A 19,336-nucleotide genomic window follows, 5' to 3' on the forward strand; every position below is an offset into this window, starting at 1 on the left:
TTTGAACCACGCCCACAATCATGATGCAACACAGGTAAAGTTGAGTTGATTGACAGGTGAGGTGAAAAGATTTAAAACGACGCAATCGGCTGGTTTCATCAGAGCTTTCGAAATGAGCCCTACTCTTACTTTGAAGGGGAGCTCGGTGTTTCCGGCCCAGAAACCTATTGTTTGTGTTTCCAGCTGAACGTCAACAAAACTCAGCTGATACCTGGAGAGGGTTGCCAGACCCGGAGTGTCATCCCCCGCTCACACTGAGAGAAAGCACAAGGTCCTTACACAAGTGAGCTGGAGATACTGGACACTGAAAAGACAAGAATTAACTTTGTTAATGCAGCACTTTTAAAAAACACCGTTTCAAACAGCTTCACGTGGTTAAAACAGGATTAAAACATTTCGGGGGGGGGGGGGGGGGGGTACAAATGAATCAATAAAGTACAATATTAAAACAATAACAATAAAATAGACAAAGTGTGTAGGTAATAAAATGCAGACTCACATTAATAAAAACCTTTTTAACATGATGTGTTTTCAGAGATTCAAAAGACGTCACTGATTCTGTATACTCCATAATCATAATATTATGTACAACTGTTTATACATTAATTTATCCAATCAGCCAATGATCAACATTACAAATATTGTCCACTTTGCTGTGAGACTAAGAAACAGCTGCGATTATTAACTGTCCCTCTGTAAAATAACTGTTTAATTAGAGATTAGATTCACTGAGACGCCTCCAGACAGGAACACACAGTTCATACAGAACAGTTTCACTTTGCTGAGCTGGTTTCTCTGATATCACAAAGGTAAAATGACGCCACCAACAGGCCACCAAATGAAACGCACCTTGATTAAAACTACTGGTTTGAAAGGTTTTTAAACTTTTCTTCAGATTAGCTCTTAAGTAAGTAAAGCTAACTGCTAGTGTTCAATCATCAATCAATCAAATTTTATTTGTATGGCCCATATTCACAAATCACAATTTGTCTCATAGGGCTTTAACATGGTGTGACATCCTCTGCCCTTAACCCTCAACAAGAGTCAGGAAAAACTACTAAAAAACCCTTTTAACAGGTAAAGAAGGTAGAAACCTCAGAGAGAGCCACATGTGAGGATCCGTCTCCCAGGACGGACACAAGTGAACAGATGTCAAGTGTAAAGGAGAACATCACCAAGATAAAGGTTTTAGCAGGATGGATGAGGGTAAACATTTTGAAGTATAACTGAAGGTCAGTGAATTGGTGGATTAATGTCATTAATGGTCGAGTATCTGAGGAGAAATACTATGTATCGAGCAGTCCTGCTGCAATCATAGTCTATGGTCAGCAGCCAGCAAGATCATGATCCACCATCAAGATCGGATGCCACTATAGTCCAGTCATTGTCCACTGCCGCCATTAGGATCCATCATCAGCTGCCACCTCGGTCGTGGTCCACTACCAGTATCTGATGCCAACACGATAAAGGATCTGCCTTTGTTATCACGATCAGCCAGCACGATGCAGAATCTGCCATACTGGATCCACCATTACGACCTCTGATACGTGATCCACAGATCCTAATCCATGATGTGGCCACAGCCGCGGCCCTGGATCTGCGGACGATAAGGCAAAGGGACTCCGGGGAAGAAGTCAAGTCAGTAACATGTAGTGATGGGATATGAATTACTTTGATGTGATAAAGATTGAGAAGAGGAAGGAGAAGCTGGAAAGAGAAGCTCCGTGTGTCATGTGTCCCCCGACCTTCTAGACCTATAGCAGCCTAACTAAGAGCAGGTCTAAGACAAGCCTGGACCGGCTCTAACTATAAGCTTTATCAAAAAGGAAGGTTTTAAGCCTACTCTTAAACGTACAGATGGTGTCTGCCTCCCGAACTGAAGGTGGGAGATGATTCCACAGGAGAGGAGCTTGATGCTGAAAGCTCTGGCTCCTCCTCTACTTTTAGAGACTTTAGGGACGACAGCCTGAATTCTGGGAGCGCAGTGCTCTAGTGGGTTGATAAGGTACTAACAGCTCTTTAAGATATAATGGTGCCATATTGTTAAGGGCCTTGAAGGTGAGGAGGAGAATTTTAAATTCTTTTCTAGATTTAACTGGAAGCCAGTGTAGTGAAGCTAACACAGGAGACATGTGGTCTCTGTTCCTGGTTCTTGTCAGGACACGTGCTGCAGCGTTTAGGACAAGCTGCAGAGTCTTTAACGACTTCCTGCTGGAGCCTGATAATAAGGAATTACAATAATCCAGTCTGGATGTAACAAAGACGTGGACTCGTTTTTCTGCATCCTTTTGAGAAAGGACATGTCTGATTTTGGAGATATTACGCAAGTGGAAAAAGGCGGTCCTAGAAATGTGTTTTAAGTGAGAATTAAAGGACAAATCAGGATCAAAGATCACTCCCAAGTTCCTGATGTTTCACTGGAAGTAAGGACGATGTCGTCTAGCGCAGCTTCATCATTAGATAGGGTTAGGGTTAGCTGCAGGTTAACTCTATATATTAGCTCTCTGCTCTTTATCTCACACTGTTAACCAACTCATGCTAACTGCTGGTTAGCTGTAGGTTAACTCTACACTAACTAAACGTGTTTCTTTAACAAACACAGTGTTTAATATATGTTATTGTTGTTCTCTCATCCTGATTCAGTTTATCATGAACAAAACTACTCTGCTGAAACACCCGCCTCTGATTGGCTAATATTTCTCCTACGTAGGTTGGGTTTAGTAATAAAACGTCACGATTGGTTACAGTCAGAGCGACGAACTCAGGATAAGCCAATCAGAGGCAGAGCAGGGGCGGGTCTTGCAGCGAAGAGGAGGAAGCGTCACTTCCTGTCCTGCGCAGAAGCGACGGGACACCAACATGGCGTCGGCGGCGGAGAAGTCAACGAAAGAGCGGCTGCTGACGGTGGTGGAGGACTTAGAGGTTCTGTCCCGGTAAGTGAGACCCGGAAGCACCTGTGTCCCGCTGCGGTGGGGTTCTGTTTGATTCAAAGTGTGTGTGGTTGCAGGGAGCTGATCGAGATGTTGGCTCTGTCCAGGAGCCAGAAGCTGCCTCAGCCCGGAGAAGACGTCCAGGTAAGAGCAGGAGGACACAGAGGAGTCCCCGGGAGACACGGGCACTCGACCAGGGTCAGTAATGACGGGTCTTTGTCCACAGATCCTGCAGCTGCTGGTGCAGAGGGACCGGGAGTTCCAGGAGCTGATGGAGGTGGCTCAGCAGCAGGGGACGGTGCACCAGGAGATGCAGCTGCTGGAGAAGGAGGTGGAGAAGAGAGACAGCGACATCCAGCAGCTCCAGAAGCAGCTGAAGGAGGCCGAGCACATCCTGGTGAGTGGCCCCGCTCTGTGTCCAGGTTGTCTCCGTCTGTCTCTCCCCGGCCCCGGTCCATTGTTGGTCTGATGTTGTTAAGAAGATGTTTGTCATTTCAAGCTGCTTTCAGACTTTCACTGCAGTCCAGATATTCTCCTGACATGCTCCTGACATGTTCCTCACATGTTCCTCACATGTTCTGCAGGTTCTCTATGTGAGAACAAATGTCTGAGTCAGTGTCTCTGGACATGTTCTGGATCTTCTCCTGCAGCCTCCTAGTAAAATATGTGTAACATGTCAGAGTGAGTCCATGTGAGGACACAGCAGGACAATGTGTGGAAGCTTCCCAGAGAGCGAGTGGACGTGTTGACGAGGTTTCTAACTCGTGACGGACGTGAAACTGGAAGAACACAAACATCTCAGGATGAAGAAGAGGAGCCGTACACGTAGAAGACGAAGACGTCCACTTGGAAACACGAGGAGGTTCCAGATCTTCTGGTGATGAGGGCCGACGCCGGTGTGGATGAGCTGTAAACAACAACACTGATCTTTCCACAGCAGAGTTTATACGTCATGTCCGGCCTCCTGCTGCTCTACAGGCTCCGCCCCTGCTGCTCTACAGGCTCCGCCCCTCGCCTGATGTTCCCACATGTTCCTGTTTGAACGAGTCGGACCCGACAACCTGCTGCTGCTGCTTCACAAACACTAACCACAGAAATCTGGCATTAGGGTCGAAGATGTCTTTTATAATGAGACAAATTATAATGATGTTTTTTTATGTGTTAACAAATTCCTGTTGACCCGTGAAACCTCAGATCATTTAAATCGTTTCCTCTTCTGTCTCTTTTTAAGGCCACTGCTGTTTACCAGGCGAAAGAGAAACTCAAATCTATTGACAAAGCCAGGAAAGGTGAGCTAACACAGCTGCCTGACCCACAGTCAGGTCGTCGACTGGTCTCGTGTCTGAACGCTTTGTCCTCTGTCTTGAGTTGTTTCCCTTTTCTCCACAGGAAGTATCTCATCAGAAGAAATCATCAAGTATGCTCACAGAATCAGCGCCAGTAACGCCGTGTGTGCTCCTCTCAACTGGGTACCAGGTAAGACCCACGCAGTTGCCTCTGGTCACCAGCAGGAGTTTTACTTCACTTGGCTGATAACTCTTATGATTGTCGCAGGTGATCCACGCCGACCGTACCCTACTGACCTGGAAATGCGCAGCGGGATGCTGGGTCACATGGCCAACATGCCGACCAATGGCGTGAACGGACATCTGCCTGGTGATGCTCTGGCTGCTGGAAGGTTACCAGGTAACTGAAGCTCCTCCTCCACTGGTCCAAAAATCCACTAATCCTCCAGAGTTCATGTCTGAAAACGGCTAAATTGACGAACTGTATGAGAACGTGACGCCTCGGTGCCTTTCACTTAATAACCATCACTCCTCCTCTGTGTCCCCAGACGTCCTGACGCCTCACTACCCCTGGCAGTCCTCGGACGTCTCCGTGGGAATGCTGCCTCCTCACCACGGCAACGACTTCGGCCTTGAGCCCCCTGGTCATAACAAGGAGAACGAGGACGATGTGGAGGCCATGTCGACAGATTCCTCCAGCAGCAGCAGTGATTCTGACTGAGTGTGTGTGTGTGTGTGTGTGTGTGTGTGTGTGTGTGTGTGTGTGTGTGTGTGTGTGTGTGTGTGTGTGTGTGTGTGTGTGTGTGTGTGTGTGTGTGTGTGTGTGGTCACCACTGAGCAACATCTGGTCAAACCTCTTCACCTCTGAGACTCCAACATGTTAAAGCACATGAGACCAAATGATTTGATGTGACTGAGCAGCTGTAGCTTTATATTTACTGCAGAGTTAAGAGCCTGATCAGTCTGGACTGAGTGAAAGTGTCAAACTGCTCCTGTAAAGAGCTTCAGAGACGTCGGCTTCCTACAAACCAGAGCAGCTTAATGTCCTTTGTTATTTTTCTGTTTCATTTGTTTCTATTGTTTAGACAGTTTGGTTTAAAGTGAATGGAAACAAAGTGAGTCCTTCTCTTATCGTCTACATGGACCGAATCCGTCTGAGTGACGTCAGGTCAGAGGTCTGTTCACTGCAGCCTGTATGTTCTTAGTATGATGCAGATACATGGTGTTATTTTACCTTTGTGTAAATAATCGTGTACATACTCCTCCCTGTAAATAAATCCTACTTTTTAAAATTGCCTGTGTTTTTGTCTGTGGTTGAAATCTGGTGCTGTTTGAGTTTCCTGCTCCAGGAGGATGGCTCGGTTAACTCCCACCGGCCGAGCGGAGACAGATTCATACGAATGAGACATTTTACCTGCTGTTCATTTAGTTACTGCAGCAGACAGTGATATTCATGAAGCTACAGAAACTAAAGACATAATATCCAAATATTAAAAAGAAGAGAGTAGCTGGGTGAGCCTCCTCAGGCCCTGTTGACCCCTCACTATACAACACATGGCAACTTTATTACACCAACCAGGACTCAGGAGTTTAACAATGACAGGTTGAACCCATGAAATGTTCTGTTTATCCAGAGAGAAGAGACGGATTTTAAAATGTGAAATGGGACCATTTTCCTTTTTTAACATTTCCATTGATTTCTCAGAGAATAATTCATGGATCTTAATGAAAAAGATCTGACATATTTGGAGGAATGATTTATGAGAAATAAGAATCTGGATCTAGTGAATTTAAATATGGTGTCATAAGTAGACTATTGTTGGAGTATGAACTCTACTGAGAGATGGTCTAGTTGATCACTGGACAGAGCTTATCAGGCCCCAGGCTGAACATGTCACATGCTTTTATTTCAAAGGGGCTTTTATTGTCTGAGGCCATGAAGGTCAAATTATTCAATATATATATATATAATAGTAATCTGAGTAGCTCCTGTTACTGCAGGTTAAAGGTCAGAGGCTATTTTTACTTTGACACTGTCTCTGTGTAAATGCCTGGTGTGCACATGTCTTCCTGTTTTAAACCATGATGTTATGAAGACACTCATCAGGCACAGAAGGAACTCAGTCATTCATGAACCAATAAATGTTGTTGCTTCTCAACAAATATCTGGAATTCATTTTAAAATATCAGCAAAGGAGAAAGAAAACTGGTACCAGAGTAAAAGCATCAACAACGTAGAAAGTCCCCATGTTTCCTTGGAGCTTTTACTTTGAAAGGGCCTTCCGGCAGCTCGTGAAGGCAGCGCAGTGACACCGCAGGGTTCACGGCGCATGCGCAGCATTTCTCCACAGAGAGGAAACATGGCGACGTCCCTGATCTGCGGCCGTTTGACGGCCAGTCTGAGAAACTCCGGGGCCCGGAGCGCCGTCAGCTCCGCGTCCAGGGTGAGTGTGTGCCCGGCCCGGGGGGACGGCTCCGGCGGAGGGAGCCGGGGTGTGTGGCCGCGCTGCGGCTTCTCTGTCGGCCGCAGAGCCAGAGCCAGTGTCGGGGTCAGATTTGACTTTCATTGGGCTCCAGTGTTTTGGCTAACATGCTAAGTAGCAGGGGAAGCTAACGGTAGCGCAGCGGGCTGTCAGCGCCGCGGAGCCCGGGACACTCCCAGCAGCAGCCGCTGACCTCCAGCCGCAGCCCCGCTCTGCCAGGGCCCGGCTGTGGGTCATCATGACCGGCGTGTCTGGAGCCGAGTCCGGGCTGCGGCTCCGTGACCTCCACCGGAGCTCCCTGCGACATCTGTCCCGCCGTGTCCTCGGACAGAAGACACCCGCTGTCCCCGCAGAGACGGGCCGTGATTCAGCGGGGACACCGGGGATGTGACCGCAGACATGTTGTTGAGCTGAGGAACAAAAACATGAAGAGACGAGTCAGAGCAGGAATCTAATAAAGAGTCTGACGTGTTCAGCTCTAATTTAATATATAAGTTATTATCATACATTCATGTCAACAGACTCATTTGATTTAATTTGTATAATGCAAATCATAATATACATAAAATATACATTATCTCAAGGTTCTTTACATTATTCAACTGTCTCCTGTGACGGTTCTTTATCCAATTACCTTCTTACTTTGCGTCATGTCACAGCAACACTGCTAATTATTCATATTCATATTCATGTGCTTCCTCTGTATTTCAACCACTTGTTTTCTGTTGTGTAGCACTTCGTACTGTGTGTTAACAGTGCTCTATAATTTCTCATTAATAATAATATGTGGTTGTATATAACAATACACCACATTAGTGTAGTCATTATTGTCAAGGGAATCAGAGGTGTGTGTGTGTGTGTGTGTGTGTGTGTGTGTGTGTGTGTGTGTGTGTGTGTGTGTGTGTGTGTGTGTGTGTGTGTGTGTGTGTGTGTGTGTGTGTGTGTGTGTGTGTGTGTGTGTGGAAGTGTGTGGAAACACTTGAATTTCCATCTGAGTTTCATTTCCCTCATCAAGTTCCCACTGTTGCTCTTGTTGTGCTCACACGTTTCTCTGGTCTTGTGTGTGAGTCTTTTTTAAATCTCGACTGATTCATCAGTTGGTGGATGAAAATCATCCAATACAAGGAGTTCATGTTTTCTTTTATAAAAATGTAAATCGTATAGAATGAACAATGTAGAAAAACACTTCTGTTTAAGTTCTATATGTTTGGTTGTATTTGTGTTATCTTTTTATTTAAAGTTATTTATAAAAAGGTAGTAGTAGTATCAAACCTCAATTAAATTTCTTTGTCATAAGAGTTTTATAAAAACATCCTAGGAATCATTGACATTTTCATTATCGGTATCAGAAAATGTTCACTCTGAATCCATATCTTTCAGGCTCTGGTTTCAAGTTCCTCATAAAAGTGTAATAAGATATATAAACTGAATGAAAAGTCTTTTATCCTCGGTTCCTCCTCAGCTGATTAAACCTGTGACTCTTCATCCTGTGGTGTTTGGATAAACGTTGTAAAGAACGTCTCCTCCCTGTAACGCCTCTCTCCTCCTCCTCTGGCTCCTCCAGGTCCTCGGTGGATCTTCAGGTCTGTTCGGAGGCCATGTGTCTCAGCAGCAGCCCCCCCACCTGCAGCAGCAGCAGAGGAACCTGTCCCTACACGAGTACATGAGCATCGGGCTGCTGAAGGAGGCCGGCATCTCCGTGCCCGACGGCATGGTGGCCAGCTCCTCGGAGGAGGCGTACGCCATCGCCAAGCAGATCGGTAAGCTGCTCCGAGCAGATGAGTTAAACACGATGTCGTGGTCAGTCAGACGAAGCTTCAGGTTCACAGACAACACTCAGATGAATAAACCACATCTTATTGTGAAGTGACAAACAGTAGAAGTTTCACACTCACTCAGTGTTTCCCATTCGTTAACTCCACTGTGGCGACCGCCATCTTGTAATTTGTCCTGCCACAGTTTCAAACCCTTTCTGTAACCGTCCCTCAGAGTCTGTTGCGTGTGAGAGAGACATTTAAGCATGTGCACGTGCACCCCCCCTACCACCATCGATTTAACTCTGTGTGAACAGCTGCTGTTTGATCACTGGTTAAAATGTTAGAAACTGAAATATAAACTAAATGTCTTTTCTTTCATGGAGCTCCAGTGTCTTCACTACACATCACTTTCATTTTACTTACACACACACACACACACACACACACACACACACACACATATATTATTTGATTCTGTGTCGTGCCAAAACATTAACATGTTGGAATATCAACAGACGACTAATTTACCAACACACATCTTCTTCTGTTGTAATTTTACATCTTATAAAAAGGAAAAATAACTCAAATGGAACAATACTGACACTGACCCAGTCCCGCTGACACAGTTCAGTTGTGTTCAAGGACGTGTGTGTGTGTGTGTGTGTGTGTGTGTTTTAAATAGCTGAAGCAAAGGCTGGTGTGTATGTACAGAGACATTCACACAGTCTAAATATAGCGTCCTCTAACTTCAGTGGTATCAGTTGACGCATGACTTACATAATTCTGCAACAGGAGCAAGTTGTAACAGATGACGCTCTTCACCAAACTAAAAGTAATGTTTCTTAAATCCTCAGCAGATAATCAGGCCTCATGTCTGTCTCAGCTCCCCCGTCTGTCTCAGCTCCAACGTCTCGTCCTGCTCAGTATTCAGCCTCCGTCTCTGTATCTGCAGCGCCTCTTCTCTCACTAATGGACAGTAACTAGTGTCCCCTCTGGTCAGTTGGTGTTTGACAGGGTTTTATTGAATATGAATCCTGAGTCAAATCCCTCATTGAGTCTCATTAGGTTCACTTTTCCTCATGTGAGATTCAAAGGTTCAGTTCAGATCTGGGATCAGCTGCTGCGGAAAGAATCCACATTAATGTTAATGAAGCGAGTCCAATTAATGCTGACAACCTGTAGCCCCAAATGAAAATGAGCTGCGGCCGCAGAGGATCTGAGACTTGGATCGTTGTGACACAGGGAAATAAAGACTGAGATGAACGACAATCAGCCGTCTCAGTTTGTGTCTGTCTCAGTTTGTGTCCGTCTCAGTTTGTGTCCGTCTCAGTTTGTGTCCGTCTCAGTTAACTATGTGTTTGTGTGTTTTCAGGTTCGAAGGACCTGGTGGTGAAAGCTCAGGTTCTGGCCGGGGGCAGAGGAAAGGGGACGTTCGAGGGCGGGTTGAAAGGAGGAGTGAGGATCGTCTACTCGTAAGTGACCCAGCGGATTAGACACAAATCTAATGCAGACAAACACCGTGAATAATCTGACACAAGTCACAGTTTTACTCTGCGCCTCAAATTTAATAATGTCGCATTAGTGTGATGACAGGGAATAATCCACATATGGAAGTATTTACATCTTTAATAACTCTGGGAGCACGAGGCCACTGACACGTGACACATGACATGTGACACGTGACACATGACAGAGAACATGCAAGTAGACATGAGAATCACGTAAGTTAAAAAGAAATAGATTCACCTTGTACCTGAGTCAGGATATGAACCACAGACTGTAAATAAAGATGAACAACATGACATCTTCCAAAAATGAAGCCAAATCATCCTGATCGCCCCCTGGTGGCTGGCTTCAGTATAGGTGATAAAGCCTGAATCCTCCATGTTAGCAGATGGGACCAATGTTTTCAGTGGATCAAATTATAATTCAGTGTGATATTAAACAGCTTTTACATTGTGAACCCGGTGTAATCTCCTCCCCCCTCCTCCTCCTCCTCCTCCTCCTCCTCCGCTTCAGTCCCGAGGAGGCCCGCGACATTTCCTCCCAGATGATTGGCCGAAAGCTTTACACCAAGCAGACCGGGGAGGCGGGTCGGATCTGCAACCAGGTGTTCATCTGCGAGCGCAGGTACCCACGCAGAGAGTACTACTTCGCCATCACCATGGAGAGGTCGTTCCAGGTCAGAGGACACACACACACACACACACACACACACACACACACACACACACACACACACACACACACACACACACACACACACACACACACACACACACACACACACACACACACACACACTGGTCTGACATGTTGTTGAAATGATCAGTTGATTAATCGATTGTTCTTTGAAATAATTGAAGTGAAAATTTCACTTGTTCTCTTTGTTTTAAAGAAAATAATCAGAAGATTAATCAATAATGAAAATGATCTTTGGTTGCAGCCACAGTTTTTTTCTTGTTCAGTAACTTTTGTGTTTATGAATTTCATTTAGAAAAAGAATCAACAGATCTGATCATTTAGATAATCAATGCTTAAGATTTGGACTTTTAATCCACAAATAAGATGATTTTCATTCCAGTGATAAAATATTCAAATCAAGTGACACTAGAAAATGTACAGATTGAATCTGTGATTCTGAGTCGTACCAGCAGGTGGCAGCACAGTCTCAGAGCTGATGTCTGATTTCATTGGTCTAAAATCAGTGTTACAAACTTTCTTTATCACCTGTGGAACAGATTCTACAGGAATGAGAACAGTCAGAGCTGTGGAGGTTTTCATTGTGTCGTTGTTTATTGTGTCTAATATTCTTTCTGTGAAGGTGATGGTCACGACACCGGTTAAATGAATAATAATTGGAATCATCTTGAGCCATAAAAACTACAGTGTGGTATATCAGTACTTCTGCTTCCTCAGTGTTACACAGACCAACACGCTGCAGTCGCTCTGAGTTTTAAAGTCCTCGTCTCACGTTGTTTTGTCGCACAGGGCCCCGTCCTGATTGGCAGCTCGCAGGGAGGCGTGAACATCGAAGATGTCGCAGCAGAGAATCCAGACGCCATTGTGAAGGAGCCCATCGACATCGTGGAAGGCATCAAGATGGAGCAGGCTGTAAAGGTGCGATCAATAACACACTGGGGGAGGAAAGTATTTTCTAAACAAGACACAGTCTCAGGACGGAGGAAGTCCCACGTCTCCCACCTGTCGCTTCCTAGATCCAAAAGACAAATGTTGATGTGATTTAAGTTAAACGATTCATCAACAATTCACATATTTTCCAACGTGGATTTTCTGATGTTTCTGATGAAATCAACACATGTTGAAGCTGCGGCTGCAGGTTTGGTTCCGACTCAGCCCTGCATGTGTTCCACTCTCTCGCCACATGAATGCCGTCTCATCAGTAAAGGCTAAAAGATCGATAACAGAATAAACCCTGACTCAGATAAAGATGTGACAGATAAATAGATTCATTTTTCTCAGACTGATTTAAAAAATACAAACCAATAAAGAAATGCTCTGCAACACACCTCCAGGGTCTCTTTGAAAACAAGACAAGCTGTGAGATGCTTCAGGGATCGAAGAAGAAACACAAATGTTTAGTGTTCATAAAAAATATGTTGATGAGCAGAAGTGGATTATTGGTTTAATCTGACAACTCAGGATTCAGTAATACATCCTGGTAATAAACCGAGTCAGAGCAGCAGGAGAAAGAAGCAGCGAGTTCTCAGGCAGACACATGATGTCAGACTCTTTAAATCTGCACTGATCAAATCTGTTCTGTCAGCTTCCTCTGTGAAGTGACACAGTCACTGTAGATGTGAATGATCAGCTGCTTCTGAAGCACAGACAGGTGCACAGTTTATTTATATAAAGTGTGATCATAACCAGAAACTCAAACTTCAGGGTGAAGCCAGGACAGAACAATACAACTAAAGATTCTATAAACTCAAAACTGAACTGTACCAACAAATAAAAGACGGAAACTAAACCGGACTTAACGTAAACTAACGACAACAGGACCAAGCAGCAAGAAAAGAGTTCACCTCTGCTACTTCAAACAGAGACATTCTTTTCATAGAATCATATTTATATATATCAAGAGATAATTGCAATAAAACTGAATCACAGTCTGACCAGAAAACCACACACAAGTATCTTTACACCTGGACAGTGGTGGAGGAAGTACTCCAAACTTTGTAATTAAGTAAAAGTACAAATAACTAGTAAAATGAAGTACATTTAAATATATTTCAGTATTAAAAGTGAATTCAAGGCAGAGGACTCTACTGAATCCATTTGAAGGAGTTTATACTGTTTTCTAAAATTGTATTTATTCATCAAACTTCTTTTCATCTGAAGGTTAAACTGTTAATTATGAACAATCCTGATTTCTCTGAAACTATCAAAACGTAATTCATGACGAATGAAACATTCATCTGTAGAAACAGAGGCAGTGACTCAGAGTTTGCAGTGAACAGAAGTCGTAGAATTGTCGGTGTTTGTGTTTACTGGTGTTTGTTTTGTCTTCTCTTCATCTGCTCTGGATATTGAACATGCCGGTTGTCATAGTGAGAGCAGAGGGTGTTAGACAGACAGAGGAGGTGCTGATAGCACGACTCTCTGAGGAGCTGGAGCCCATTGACGTTCCTCAATGATTTCTTTATTTGTGTTTGTAAAACTCAGAGACGTTTTTCTGTTTCCAGCGAGACACGAAGAAGCTGCTTTTCTCTTCAGGCTCCTGGACTCAAAGCTCCATCAGCCTGATAACACTTATATATGTGACCTTCATCATCCTGGTCAAAAATATCACAAAGCTGAATCAAACCTGTGTAATTCTCGACTGTGCCCGACTCAGAAATAAGCCTTTTTTAAATATGAATATTCAGCTTTTCCTTTTTTCCCATATGGAATATTTTTAACAGCCTGAGTTTGGTGACGTTCAAGAAAACAAAACAATGAGCTGAAAGAGGCTAAAATGAGAGATTTGTCTGTAGGTTCATCAGTACGAGCGACAACCTTCACGTGCACAGTCACTTGATCACAGTCAGACTCCTGATCGTAGTCTGGATTGACTTGTGAGGAGTGTCGCTGCTGACTCGATGCTGCAGCGGCGGACGCAGCGTCCGAATGACGATGTGTGATGTCATGTTTCTTGTGGCGCTGCAGGTGGCTCAGAAGATGGGCTTCCCACCGGCGCTGGTGAACAAGGCTGCGGAGAACATGATGAAACTGTACAACGTGTTCATGAAGTACGACGCCTCCATGTTGGAGATCAACCCCATGGTGGAGGACTCTTCTGGCATCGGTACACACACACACACACACACACACACACACACACACACACACACACACACACACACACACACACACACACACACACACCATGACTTCTGAGGACATTACATTTACTTACATTCATTTTCTGCAGACTTACTTCAAATATTTATATTAAAACCTGGTTTAACCCTAAATCAATTGTTTTATGTTGCAGTGACTGGTATTTGACTCCATTTGGTCGAGTTCCTACATTAAATACCAGTAAACGTGACACGTTCCCACGCAGCCTGGGAGACCTGGACATTTAGGAAGTACTTGTCCAGTCATGAACAATCTTTAATTTGAATTAAATGACACAGAGCACCTACATAACCCTTTAAATTGAGTACTTCCTGACACTGATGAATCAGAGCTCAGTGTCAGTCAGTGACCGTCAGTCAGAGCTGGACTCTCCTCTGTCTCTACACCTATTGTTCAAGTGCCCTTGAGCAATGATGTTGATTTTTGGTTCAGTGGAGTAAAAGAGAAGGTCAGCAAACTGTAGCCGGGGATTGAAAATCTGATTAAAACCAATTTCCTTAATGTTCTCTTTAAAATCCTGAGAAGTCAGAACTTGTGATGAAAATGTGAAATTCAACCAGTTGGACAGAAAAGGAGAATCTGTTTGATGGTGTTTGGAAGTGAATCTTCTGCTGTTGACTCTCATGTGTCTCTCTTGTCAACAGTGATGTGCATGGACGCCAAAATCAACTTTGACTCCAACGCTGTGTACCGGCAGAAGAAGGTGTTCGACCTGCAGGACTGGACCCAGGAGGACCCCCGAGACCGGCAGGCCGCCAAGGCCGACCTCAACTACATCGGCCTGGATGGAACCATCGGCTGCCTGGGTCAGTGAGCGCTGACACCATGGAGCCAAAATGTCTCAATCGCCCCCTGGTGTCTGGCTGCAGTAATGCTCAAAAACTCTGTCTCCTCCATGTTAGCAGATGGGACATGGACCAAACAAAAAATATATAAAATGGCACATGAATAAAATTTGGTGTTAATTAGTTATTTAATGATATAAAACCTAAAACGTCACGATTGACGGCTGAGACTGACTCCTGATTGGTCGAGTGTGTGTATCAGATACATCAATACTGCAGCTATTGGAGACGTTGTCCATCTTTAGTTACAGTGTTTCACATCAGAAATATGTAAACAGCACTCATGGATCGACCTCTGACCTTTATTCTGTTCAGTAAACGGAGCCGGTCTGGCCATGGCCACCATGGACATAATCAAGCTGCATGGCGGCACCCCAGCCAACTTCCTGGATGTGGGAGGAGGAGCCACAGCTCATCAGGTGACCGAGGCGTTCAAACTCATCACGTCTGACAGGAAGGTAAGAACACGTCTGCTGCTGCTTCTGACGCTCTAATGTTAGCATTATGTTAGCATAGCGTGATGGTAGTTAGCGCTAGTGCTGATTTGAATATATGAAAATGTGAGTTTGAGCTCATGTCACTTTTTAATCTTGCGCGTTGTGGCCGGTGTCAGGTTCAGGCCATCCTGGTCAACATCTTCGGAGGCATCATGAGGTGTGATGTCATCGCTCAGGGCATCATCATGGCTGTGAGAGACCTGGACCTGAAGATCCCCATCGTCGTCCGGTTACAAGGTACCACACTGTTCATGACCCACTTAGAGGATATGATCCTGTCCCAAGGGCTGATCACTGTATCTGGTTTCCACTGTAATGTTGGGAGGTGGAAGCAGACACACACACACACACACACACACACACACACACACACACACACACACACACACACACACAGTGTAGATCACAAAACATGAAACCCTAAAAAGATTCACAGGATTAGAAGTTAAAACGATCTCTGGATTTTTTTTCTCTGCTGCAGCTGAGACTCAGAATGAATCTTTGAGTCCGGTGCTGAGACTCAGAATGAATCTTTGAGTCCGGTGCTGAGACTCAGAATGAATCTTTGAGTCCGGTGCTGAGACTCAGAATGAATCTTTGAGTCCGGTGCTGAGACGCGGCTGCAGAAAGCTGCTGTGACGATTACGAAGAGATTTAGGTCGTCTAGAAACAACCTGCAGAGCGATTTCAATGTGACCAATCGTTCTCTGAACCCACGTTTTTTTAAATTGAATTCAGATTATTTGGAGCCACTTTTCTAGAATCTTCCTGGACTCGTCGTCACATTAAAGATTACGTCACCGTTGTTGTGAGAGAAATGTGGACGAGATAAATGTTTTGTCTAATGGACTTTAAAGCTCGACGGTCTGACACGAACATGCTTTAAGTCCTGCTATCGGCCTTCTAACACGCCAGTAACACACTCTCACTCACACTCACTCACACACACTCACACTCCTCTCCTTGTGTTGTTTGTGTTTAGAGCCTAAACGGAGCTGACGCTCTCCTCAGGGAGTCGCTTCTTTGTTCTGGAAATATTTTGTTCTGCTTCTTTACACATTCTCTTAAAGGAGACAGGATTTTGTTTCACTGGTTCTTTCCTGCCGGGAGTTTTTGTGTGAAATTCAAACTGTTTCTTTCAAGCTGATAAATGACTTTTCGTGTAAAATCTAAAATCTGGGTTTTGTTTTTTTAGGAACGAGAGTGGACGATGCTAAAGCTCTGATCGCTGCCAGTCCACTGAAAATCCTCGCCTGTGACGACCTGGACGAAGCTGCCAAAATGGTACACGCACACACACACACACACACACACACACACACACACACACACACACACACACTCACACAAACACAACAGACACACAGACATAAGCAAACCAGTATCAGGAGAGATCTATATTAAAACCCTGTAATAAACTACAGAAATGACATGAAACAAGACGTGTTCGTCAGCGATGTGTCGACCTGCTGGTTGATGGATTCTGTTTCCTGTGGACACAGAGCGGCTGTTCCCTCCTTCCCCTCCTTCCCCTCCTTCCCCTCGTTCCCCTCGTTCCCCTCCTTCCCCTCGTTCCCCTCCTTCCCCTCGTTCCCCTCCTTCCCCTCCTTCCCCTCGTTCCCCTCCTTCCCCTCGTTCCCCTCCTTCCCCTCCTTCCCCTCCTTCCCCTCGTTCCCCTCGTTCCCCTCGTTCCCCTCCTTCCCCTCCTTCCCCTCGTTCCCCTCCTTCCCCTCGTTCCCCTCCTTCCCCTCCTTCCCCTCGTTCCCCTCCTTCCCCTCCTTCCCCTCGTTCCCCTCCTTCCCCTCGTTCCCCTCGTTCCCCTCCTTCCCCTCCTTCCCCTCCTTCCCCTCGTTTCCCTCGTTTCCTGTCTTGATGCAGTTTAATGAGATTTTAATAAAACGGAAGCTAAAATAGAAAAAGTCTGATTAAACAAGATAATAAAACAGGACAATTTGTGAATAAATGATGCAAAGTTTATTCAATAAATAGTCAAAGAGCCGAACTGTGACTCTGGAGTCAGCATCAAACTGACAGTGATGTAATGGAGGCGGATTCTATTCCGTGTGATGAAGGACACAACTCAGCAAAGTTCAGGAGTCTAATAGAACAAAATAGAAGCGCGGATTCTGAAAAGGTCGATGTCGTCTGTACGAACTTTCTCAGAAATATACTGCAGATTAATAGTCATGTCTGGAACAGAGAAAAAATAAAGATTCATTTATACAGAACTTACCAAAGTTCTTCACAATAAAAGCATAAAAAAAACAATATTCATGGCATATAAACAGAAATCTGGTTAATATAAATGTATATATATATAAAGTTCAGCTGAATGCACTAGTTGTAACTGTGTCTTTGTAAGAAGCGTTTCTTCTTCTGTCTCCTCAGGTTGTGAAGCTTTCTGAAATCGTGTCCCTGGCTAAAGAAGCTCAGGTGGACATCACCTTCCAGCTGCCCATCTAATAAACCTGGACCTCCCCTCCCCTTCCCCCTCCCCCTCCCCAGTACTTCCCTCTGCCTCCTCCCCTGGGACACACCCCCACTCCGACGCCCACTCCGCCCCCCCGGACGACCCCAGGAAACGTTTATTATTTCTCTTCCTGACTCTGGCACGATGGCAGAACTCCGCTCGTTTCACTTTCTCGTTCCCACATCTCGTTTAACTTGTTGCACTTGAGTTAAGTCGTTACGCACAAACCTTCACCCCCCCGATCTCTGCTTCACGCTCACACCCCCCACTCGTCGACCGGTTGGTTTGATCTTTGATTTCAGACTCAGTGTTTGTGTTCGGTCGTGAGACGCGGCTGCAGAAAGCTGCTGTTACATATGAATAAGAAAAGACGGGAAAGGCTTCAGGAAAATGGACGTCAGTCCCGTGAGTGTCCTCGTGTTGCATGAGTGCCTTCTCTGTGTTGTGTCTAAGAATGTAAGAGAATAAAGAAAGCACCCGTTCATCTCAATACGACTATTACTGCTCACTTTTATCACAACACCAGCTTTGATTCAGTTATCGTTCAGACAATGTGACGTTTCGTTTCTTCACCTCGGAGGAGCAGAGATGCTCGTCAGCTGTTTGTCACTGATCTCAGATCTCAGCCTCTGGATTCATGTGGAGACAACGTGCCACCATCTTGTGCTGCTGATTTTTTAGATTGGTCCTTGTCCCATCTGCTAACATGGAGGAGAGGTGGTTTATGACCTACTGCAGCCAGACACCAGGGGGCGATCCAGAGGTTTTAGCATCAATTCATCCAGCCAACTTTCAAATTCGAGAATCTCACAGTTGCAGAATAATTGGATTTCGATCGTCATGATTGTCGCAGTTGTTTATTTGCCTCCTTGTGGTTGTTGTGTGTGTTGCGCCCCCTGGTGACTGTATTTTGATTGTATCTACGTCAGCGTTTCTGTCGCTTAATAACAACACTGGATTCAGAGTCGACTTTGACGCCATCAAACACATCACGGTGTCGGAGGTTCATCACATGGCGTTAACGGCCAAAGCCTCTGATGCACAAAGGCCTGAACAAACGCTGTTCACCCTCATCTCTGAACACGTATGTTTGATTCCTGCAGACTCGGCCGCGTCTTTTACGAAACGCTCCTATGCCGCCTCGGCTTTTTAAATCCATGAATTGTGTCCCTGCAGTGGAGTCGACCAGTCGTTACCTTGGTTAGCTCGCTGCAGCACGTGGCCGTGCACGTGAGCGTCACTGTCCTGACACGGGGAACGTGTCTGTCCTGCTGAGGTGAAGCGTTAGCTAACAGGACGTGTGATGCTCAGGACGTTTAAACGAGTCTGGATGTTGTGTCTGTATTTATTCTCCTTTAGTCTCATTTCACTTTGCCATCGTGCCACAGTCTGATCGACATCTTCTCTCAGATGTTTATTCTCCTTCATGTAACGTCAGAGTCCGGCGTCCTCAACGGTAAAATGCCCCCCCCCCCCTTCCTCCAGCGCTCCAAACACAAGCCGACATTGTGAGTTGTTTGTCATTTATTAAATCTTGTAAATAACCAAACTGATGTTCTCACTGTAAAATATTTATGCTCCTCAAAGAGTACGACAAAGGACAAAAAAAATAAACGCAGAGAACAACGAGTCTGTTCTTTTTGTTTCTGGTTCTGGAGACTTTCCTCGACTCGTTCAGGTCAGACTTGTTCTCGAGAGATGTGA

At 45.1% G+C, this 19,336-nt stretch overlaps 2 protein-coding genes across 4 annotated transcripts; both read left to right on the forward strand.

Moving 5' to 3' along the window:
• Nucleotides 1–2,774: 2,774 nt before the first annotated feature.
• On the forward strand, nucleotides 2,775–5,509 carry med4 (mediator complex subunit 4). Of its 3 annotated transcripts, none has more exons than XR_004612426.1 (8): nucleotides 2,775–2,933; nucleotides 3,008–3,074; nucleotides 3,157–3,327; nucleotides 4,162–4,219; nucleotides 4,320–4,406; nucleotides 4,485–4,616; nucleotides 4,765–5,003; nucleotides 5,059–5,509. XR_004612426.1 is itself a non-coding variant. In XM_034573323.1 (8 exons), the coding sequence occupies exons 1-7, from the start codon at nucleotides 2,860–2,862 to the stop codon at nucleotides 4,935–4,937; spliced, it is 762 nt and encodes a 253-aa protein (XP_034429214.1). In that variant the 5' UTR covers nucleotides 2,775–2,859; the 3' UTR covers nucleotides 4,938–4,961; nucleotides 5,059–5,509. The 3 variants fall into 3 exon arrangements, 2 of the variants coding, with proteins under 2 accessions (XP_034429214.1, XP_034429213.1); XM_034573323.1 differs by having other exon boundaries at nucleotides 4,765–4,961; XM_034573322.1 differs by having other exon boundaries at nucleotides 4,765–5,509.
• Nucleotides 5,510–6,522: 1,013 nt separating this feature from the next.
• Nucleotides 6,523–19,261, forward strand: sucla2 (succinate-CoA ligase ADP-forming subunit beta). Its single transcript, XM_034573309.1, has 11 exons — nucleotides 6,523–6,660; nucleotides 8,264–8,459; nucleotides 9,829–9,928; nucleotides 10,476–10,638; nucleotides 11,448–11,576; nucleotides 13,626–13,764; nucleotides 14,465–14,626; nucleotides 14,981–15,123; nucleotides 15,279–15,399; nucleotides 16,358–16,446; nucleotides 17,551–19,261. The coding sequence occupies exons 1-11, from the start codon at nucleotides 6,547–6,549 to the stop codon at nucleotides 17,623–17,625; spliced, it is 1,431 nt and encodes a 476-aa protein (XP_034429200.1). The 5' UTR covers nucleotides 6,523–6,546; the 3' UTR covers nucleotides 17,626–19,261.
• The last annotated feature ends 75 nt before the right edge of the window (nucleotides 19,262–19,336 follow it).

Source organism: Hippoglossus hippoglossus, chromosome 21, assembly GCF_009819705.1.
Source record: "Hippoglossus hippoglossus isolate fHipHip1 chromosome 21, fHipHip1.pri, whole genome shotgun sequence".
Taxonomy (NCBI): Eukaryota; Metazoa; Chordata; class Actinopteri; order Pleuronectiformes; family Pleuronectidae; genus Hippoglossus; species Hippoglossus hippoglossus.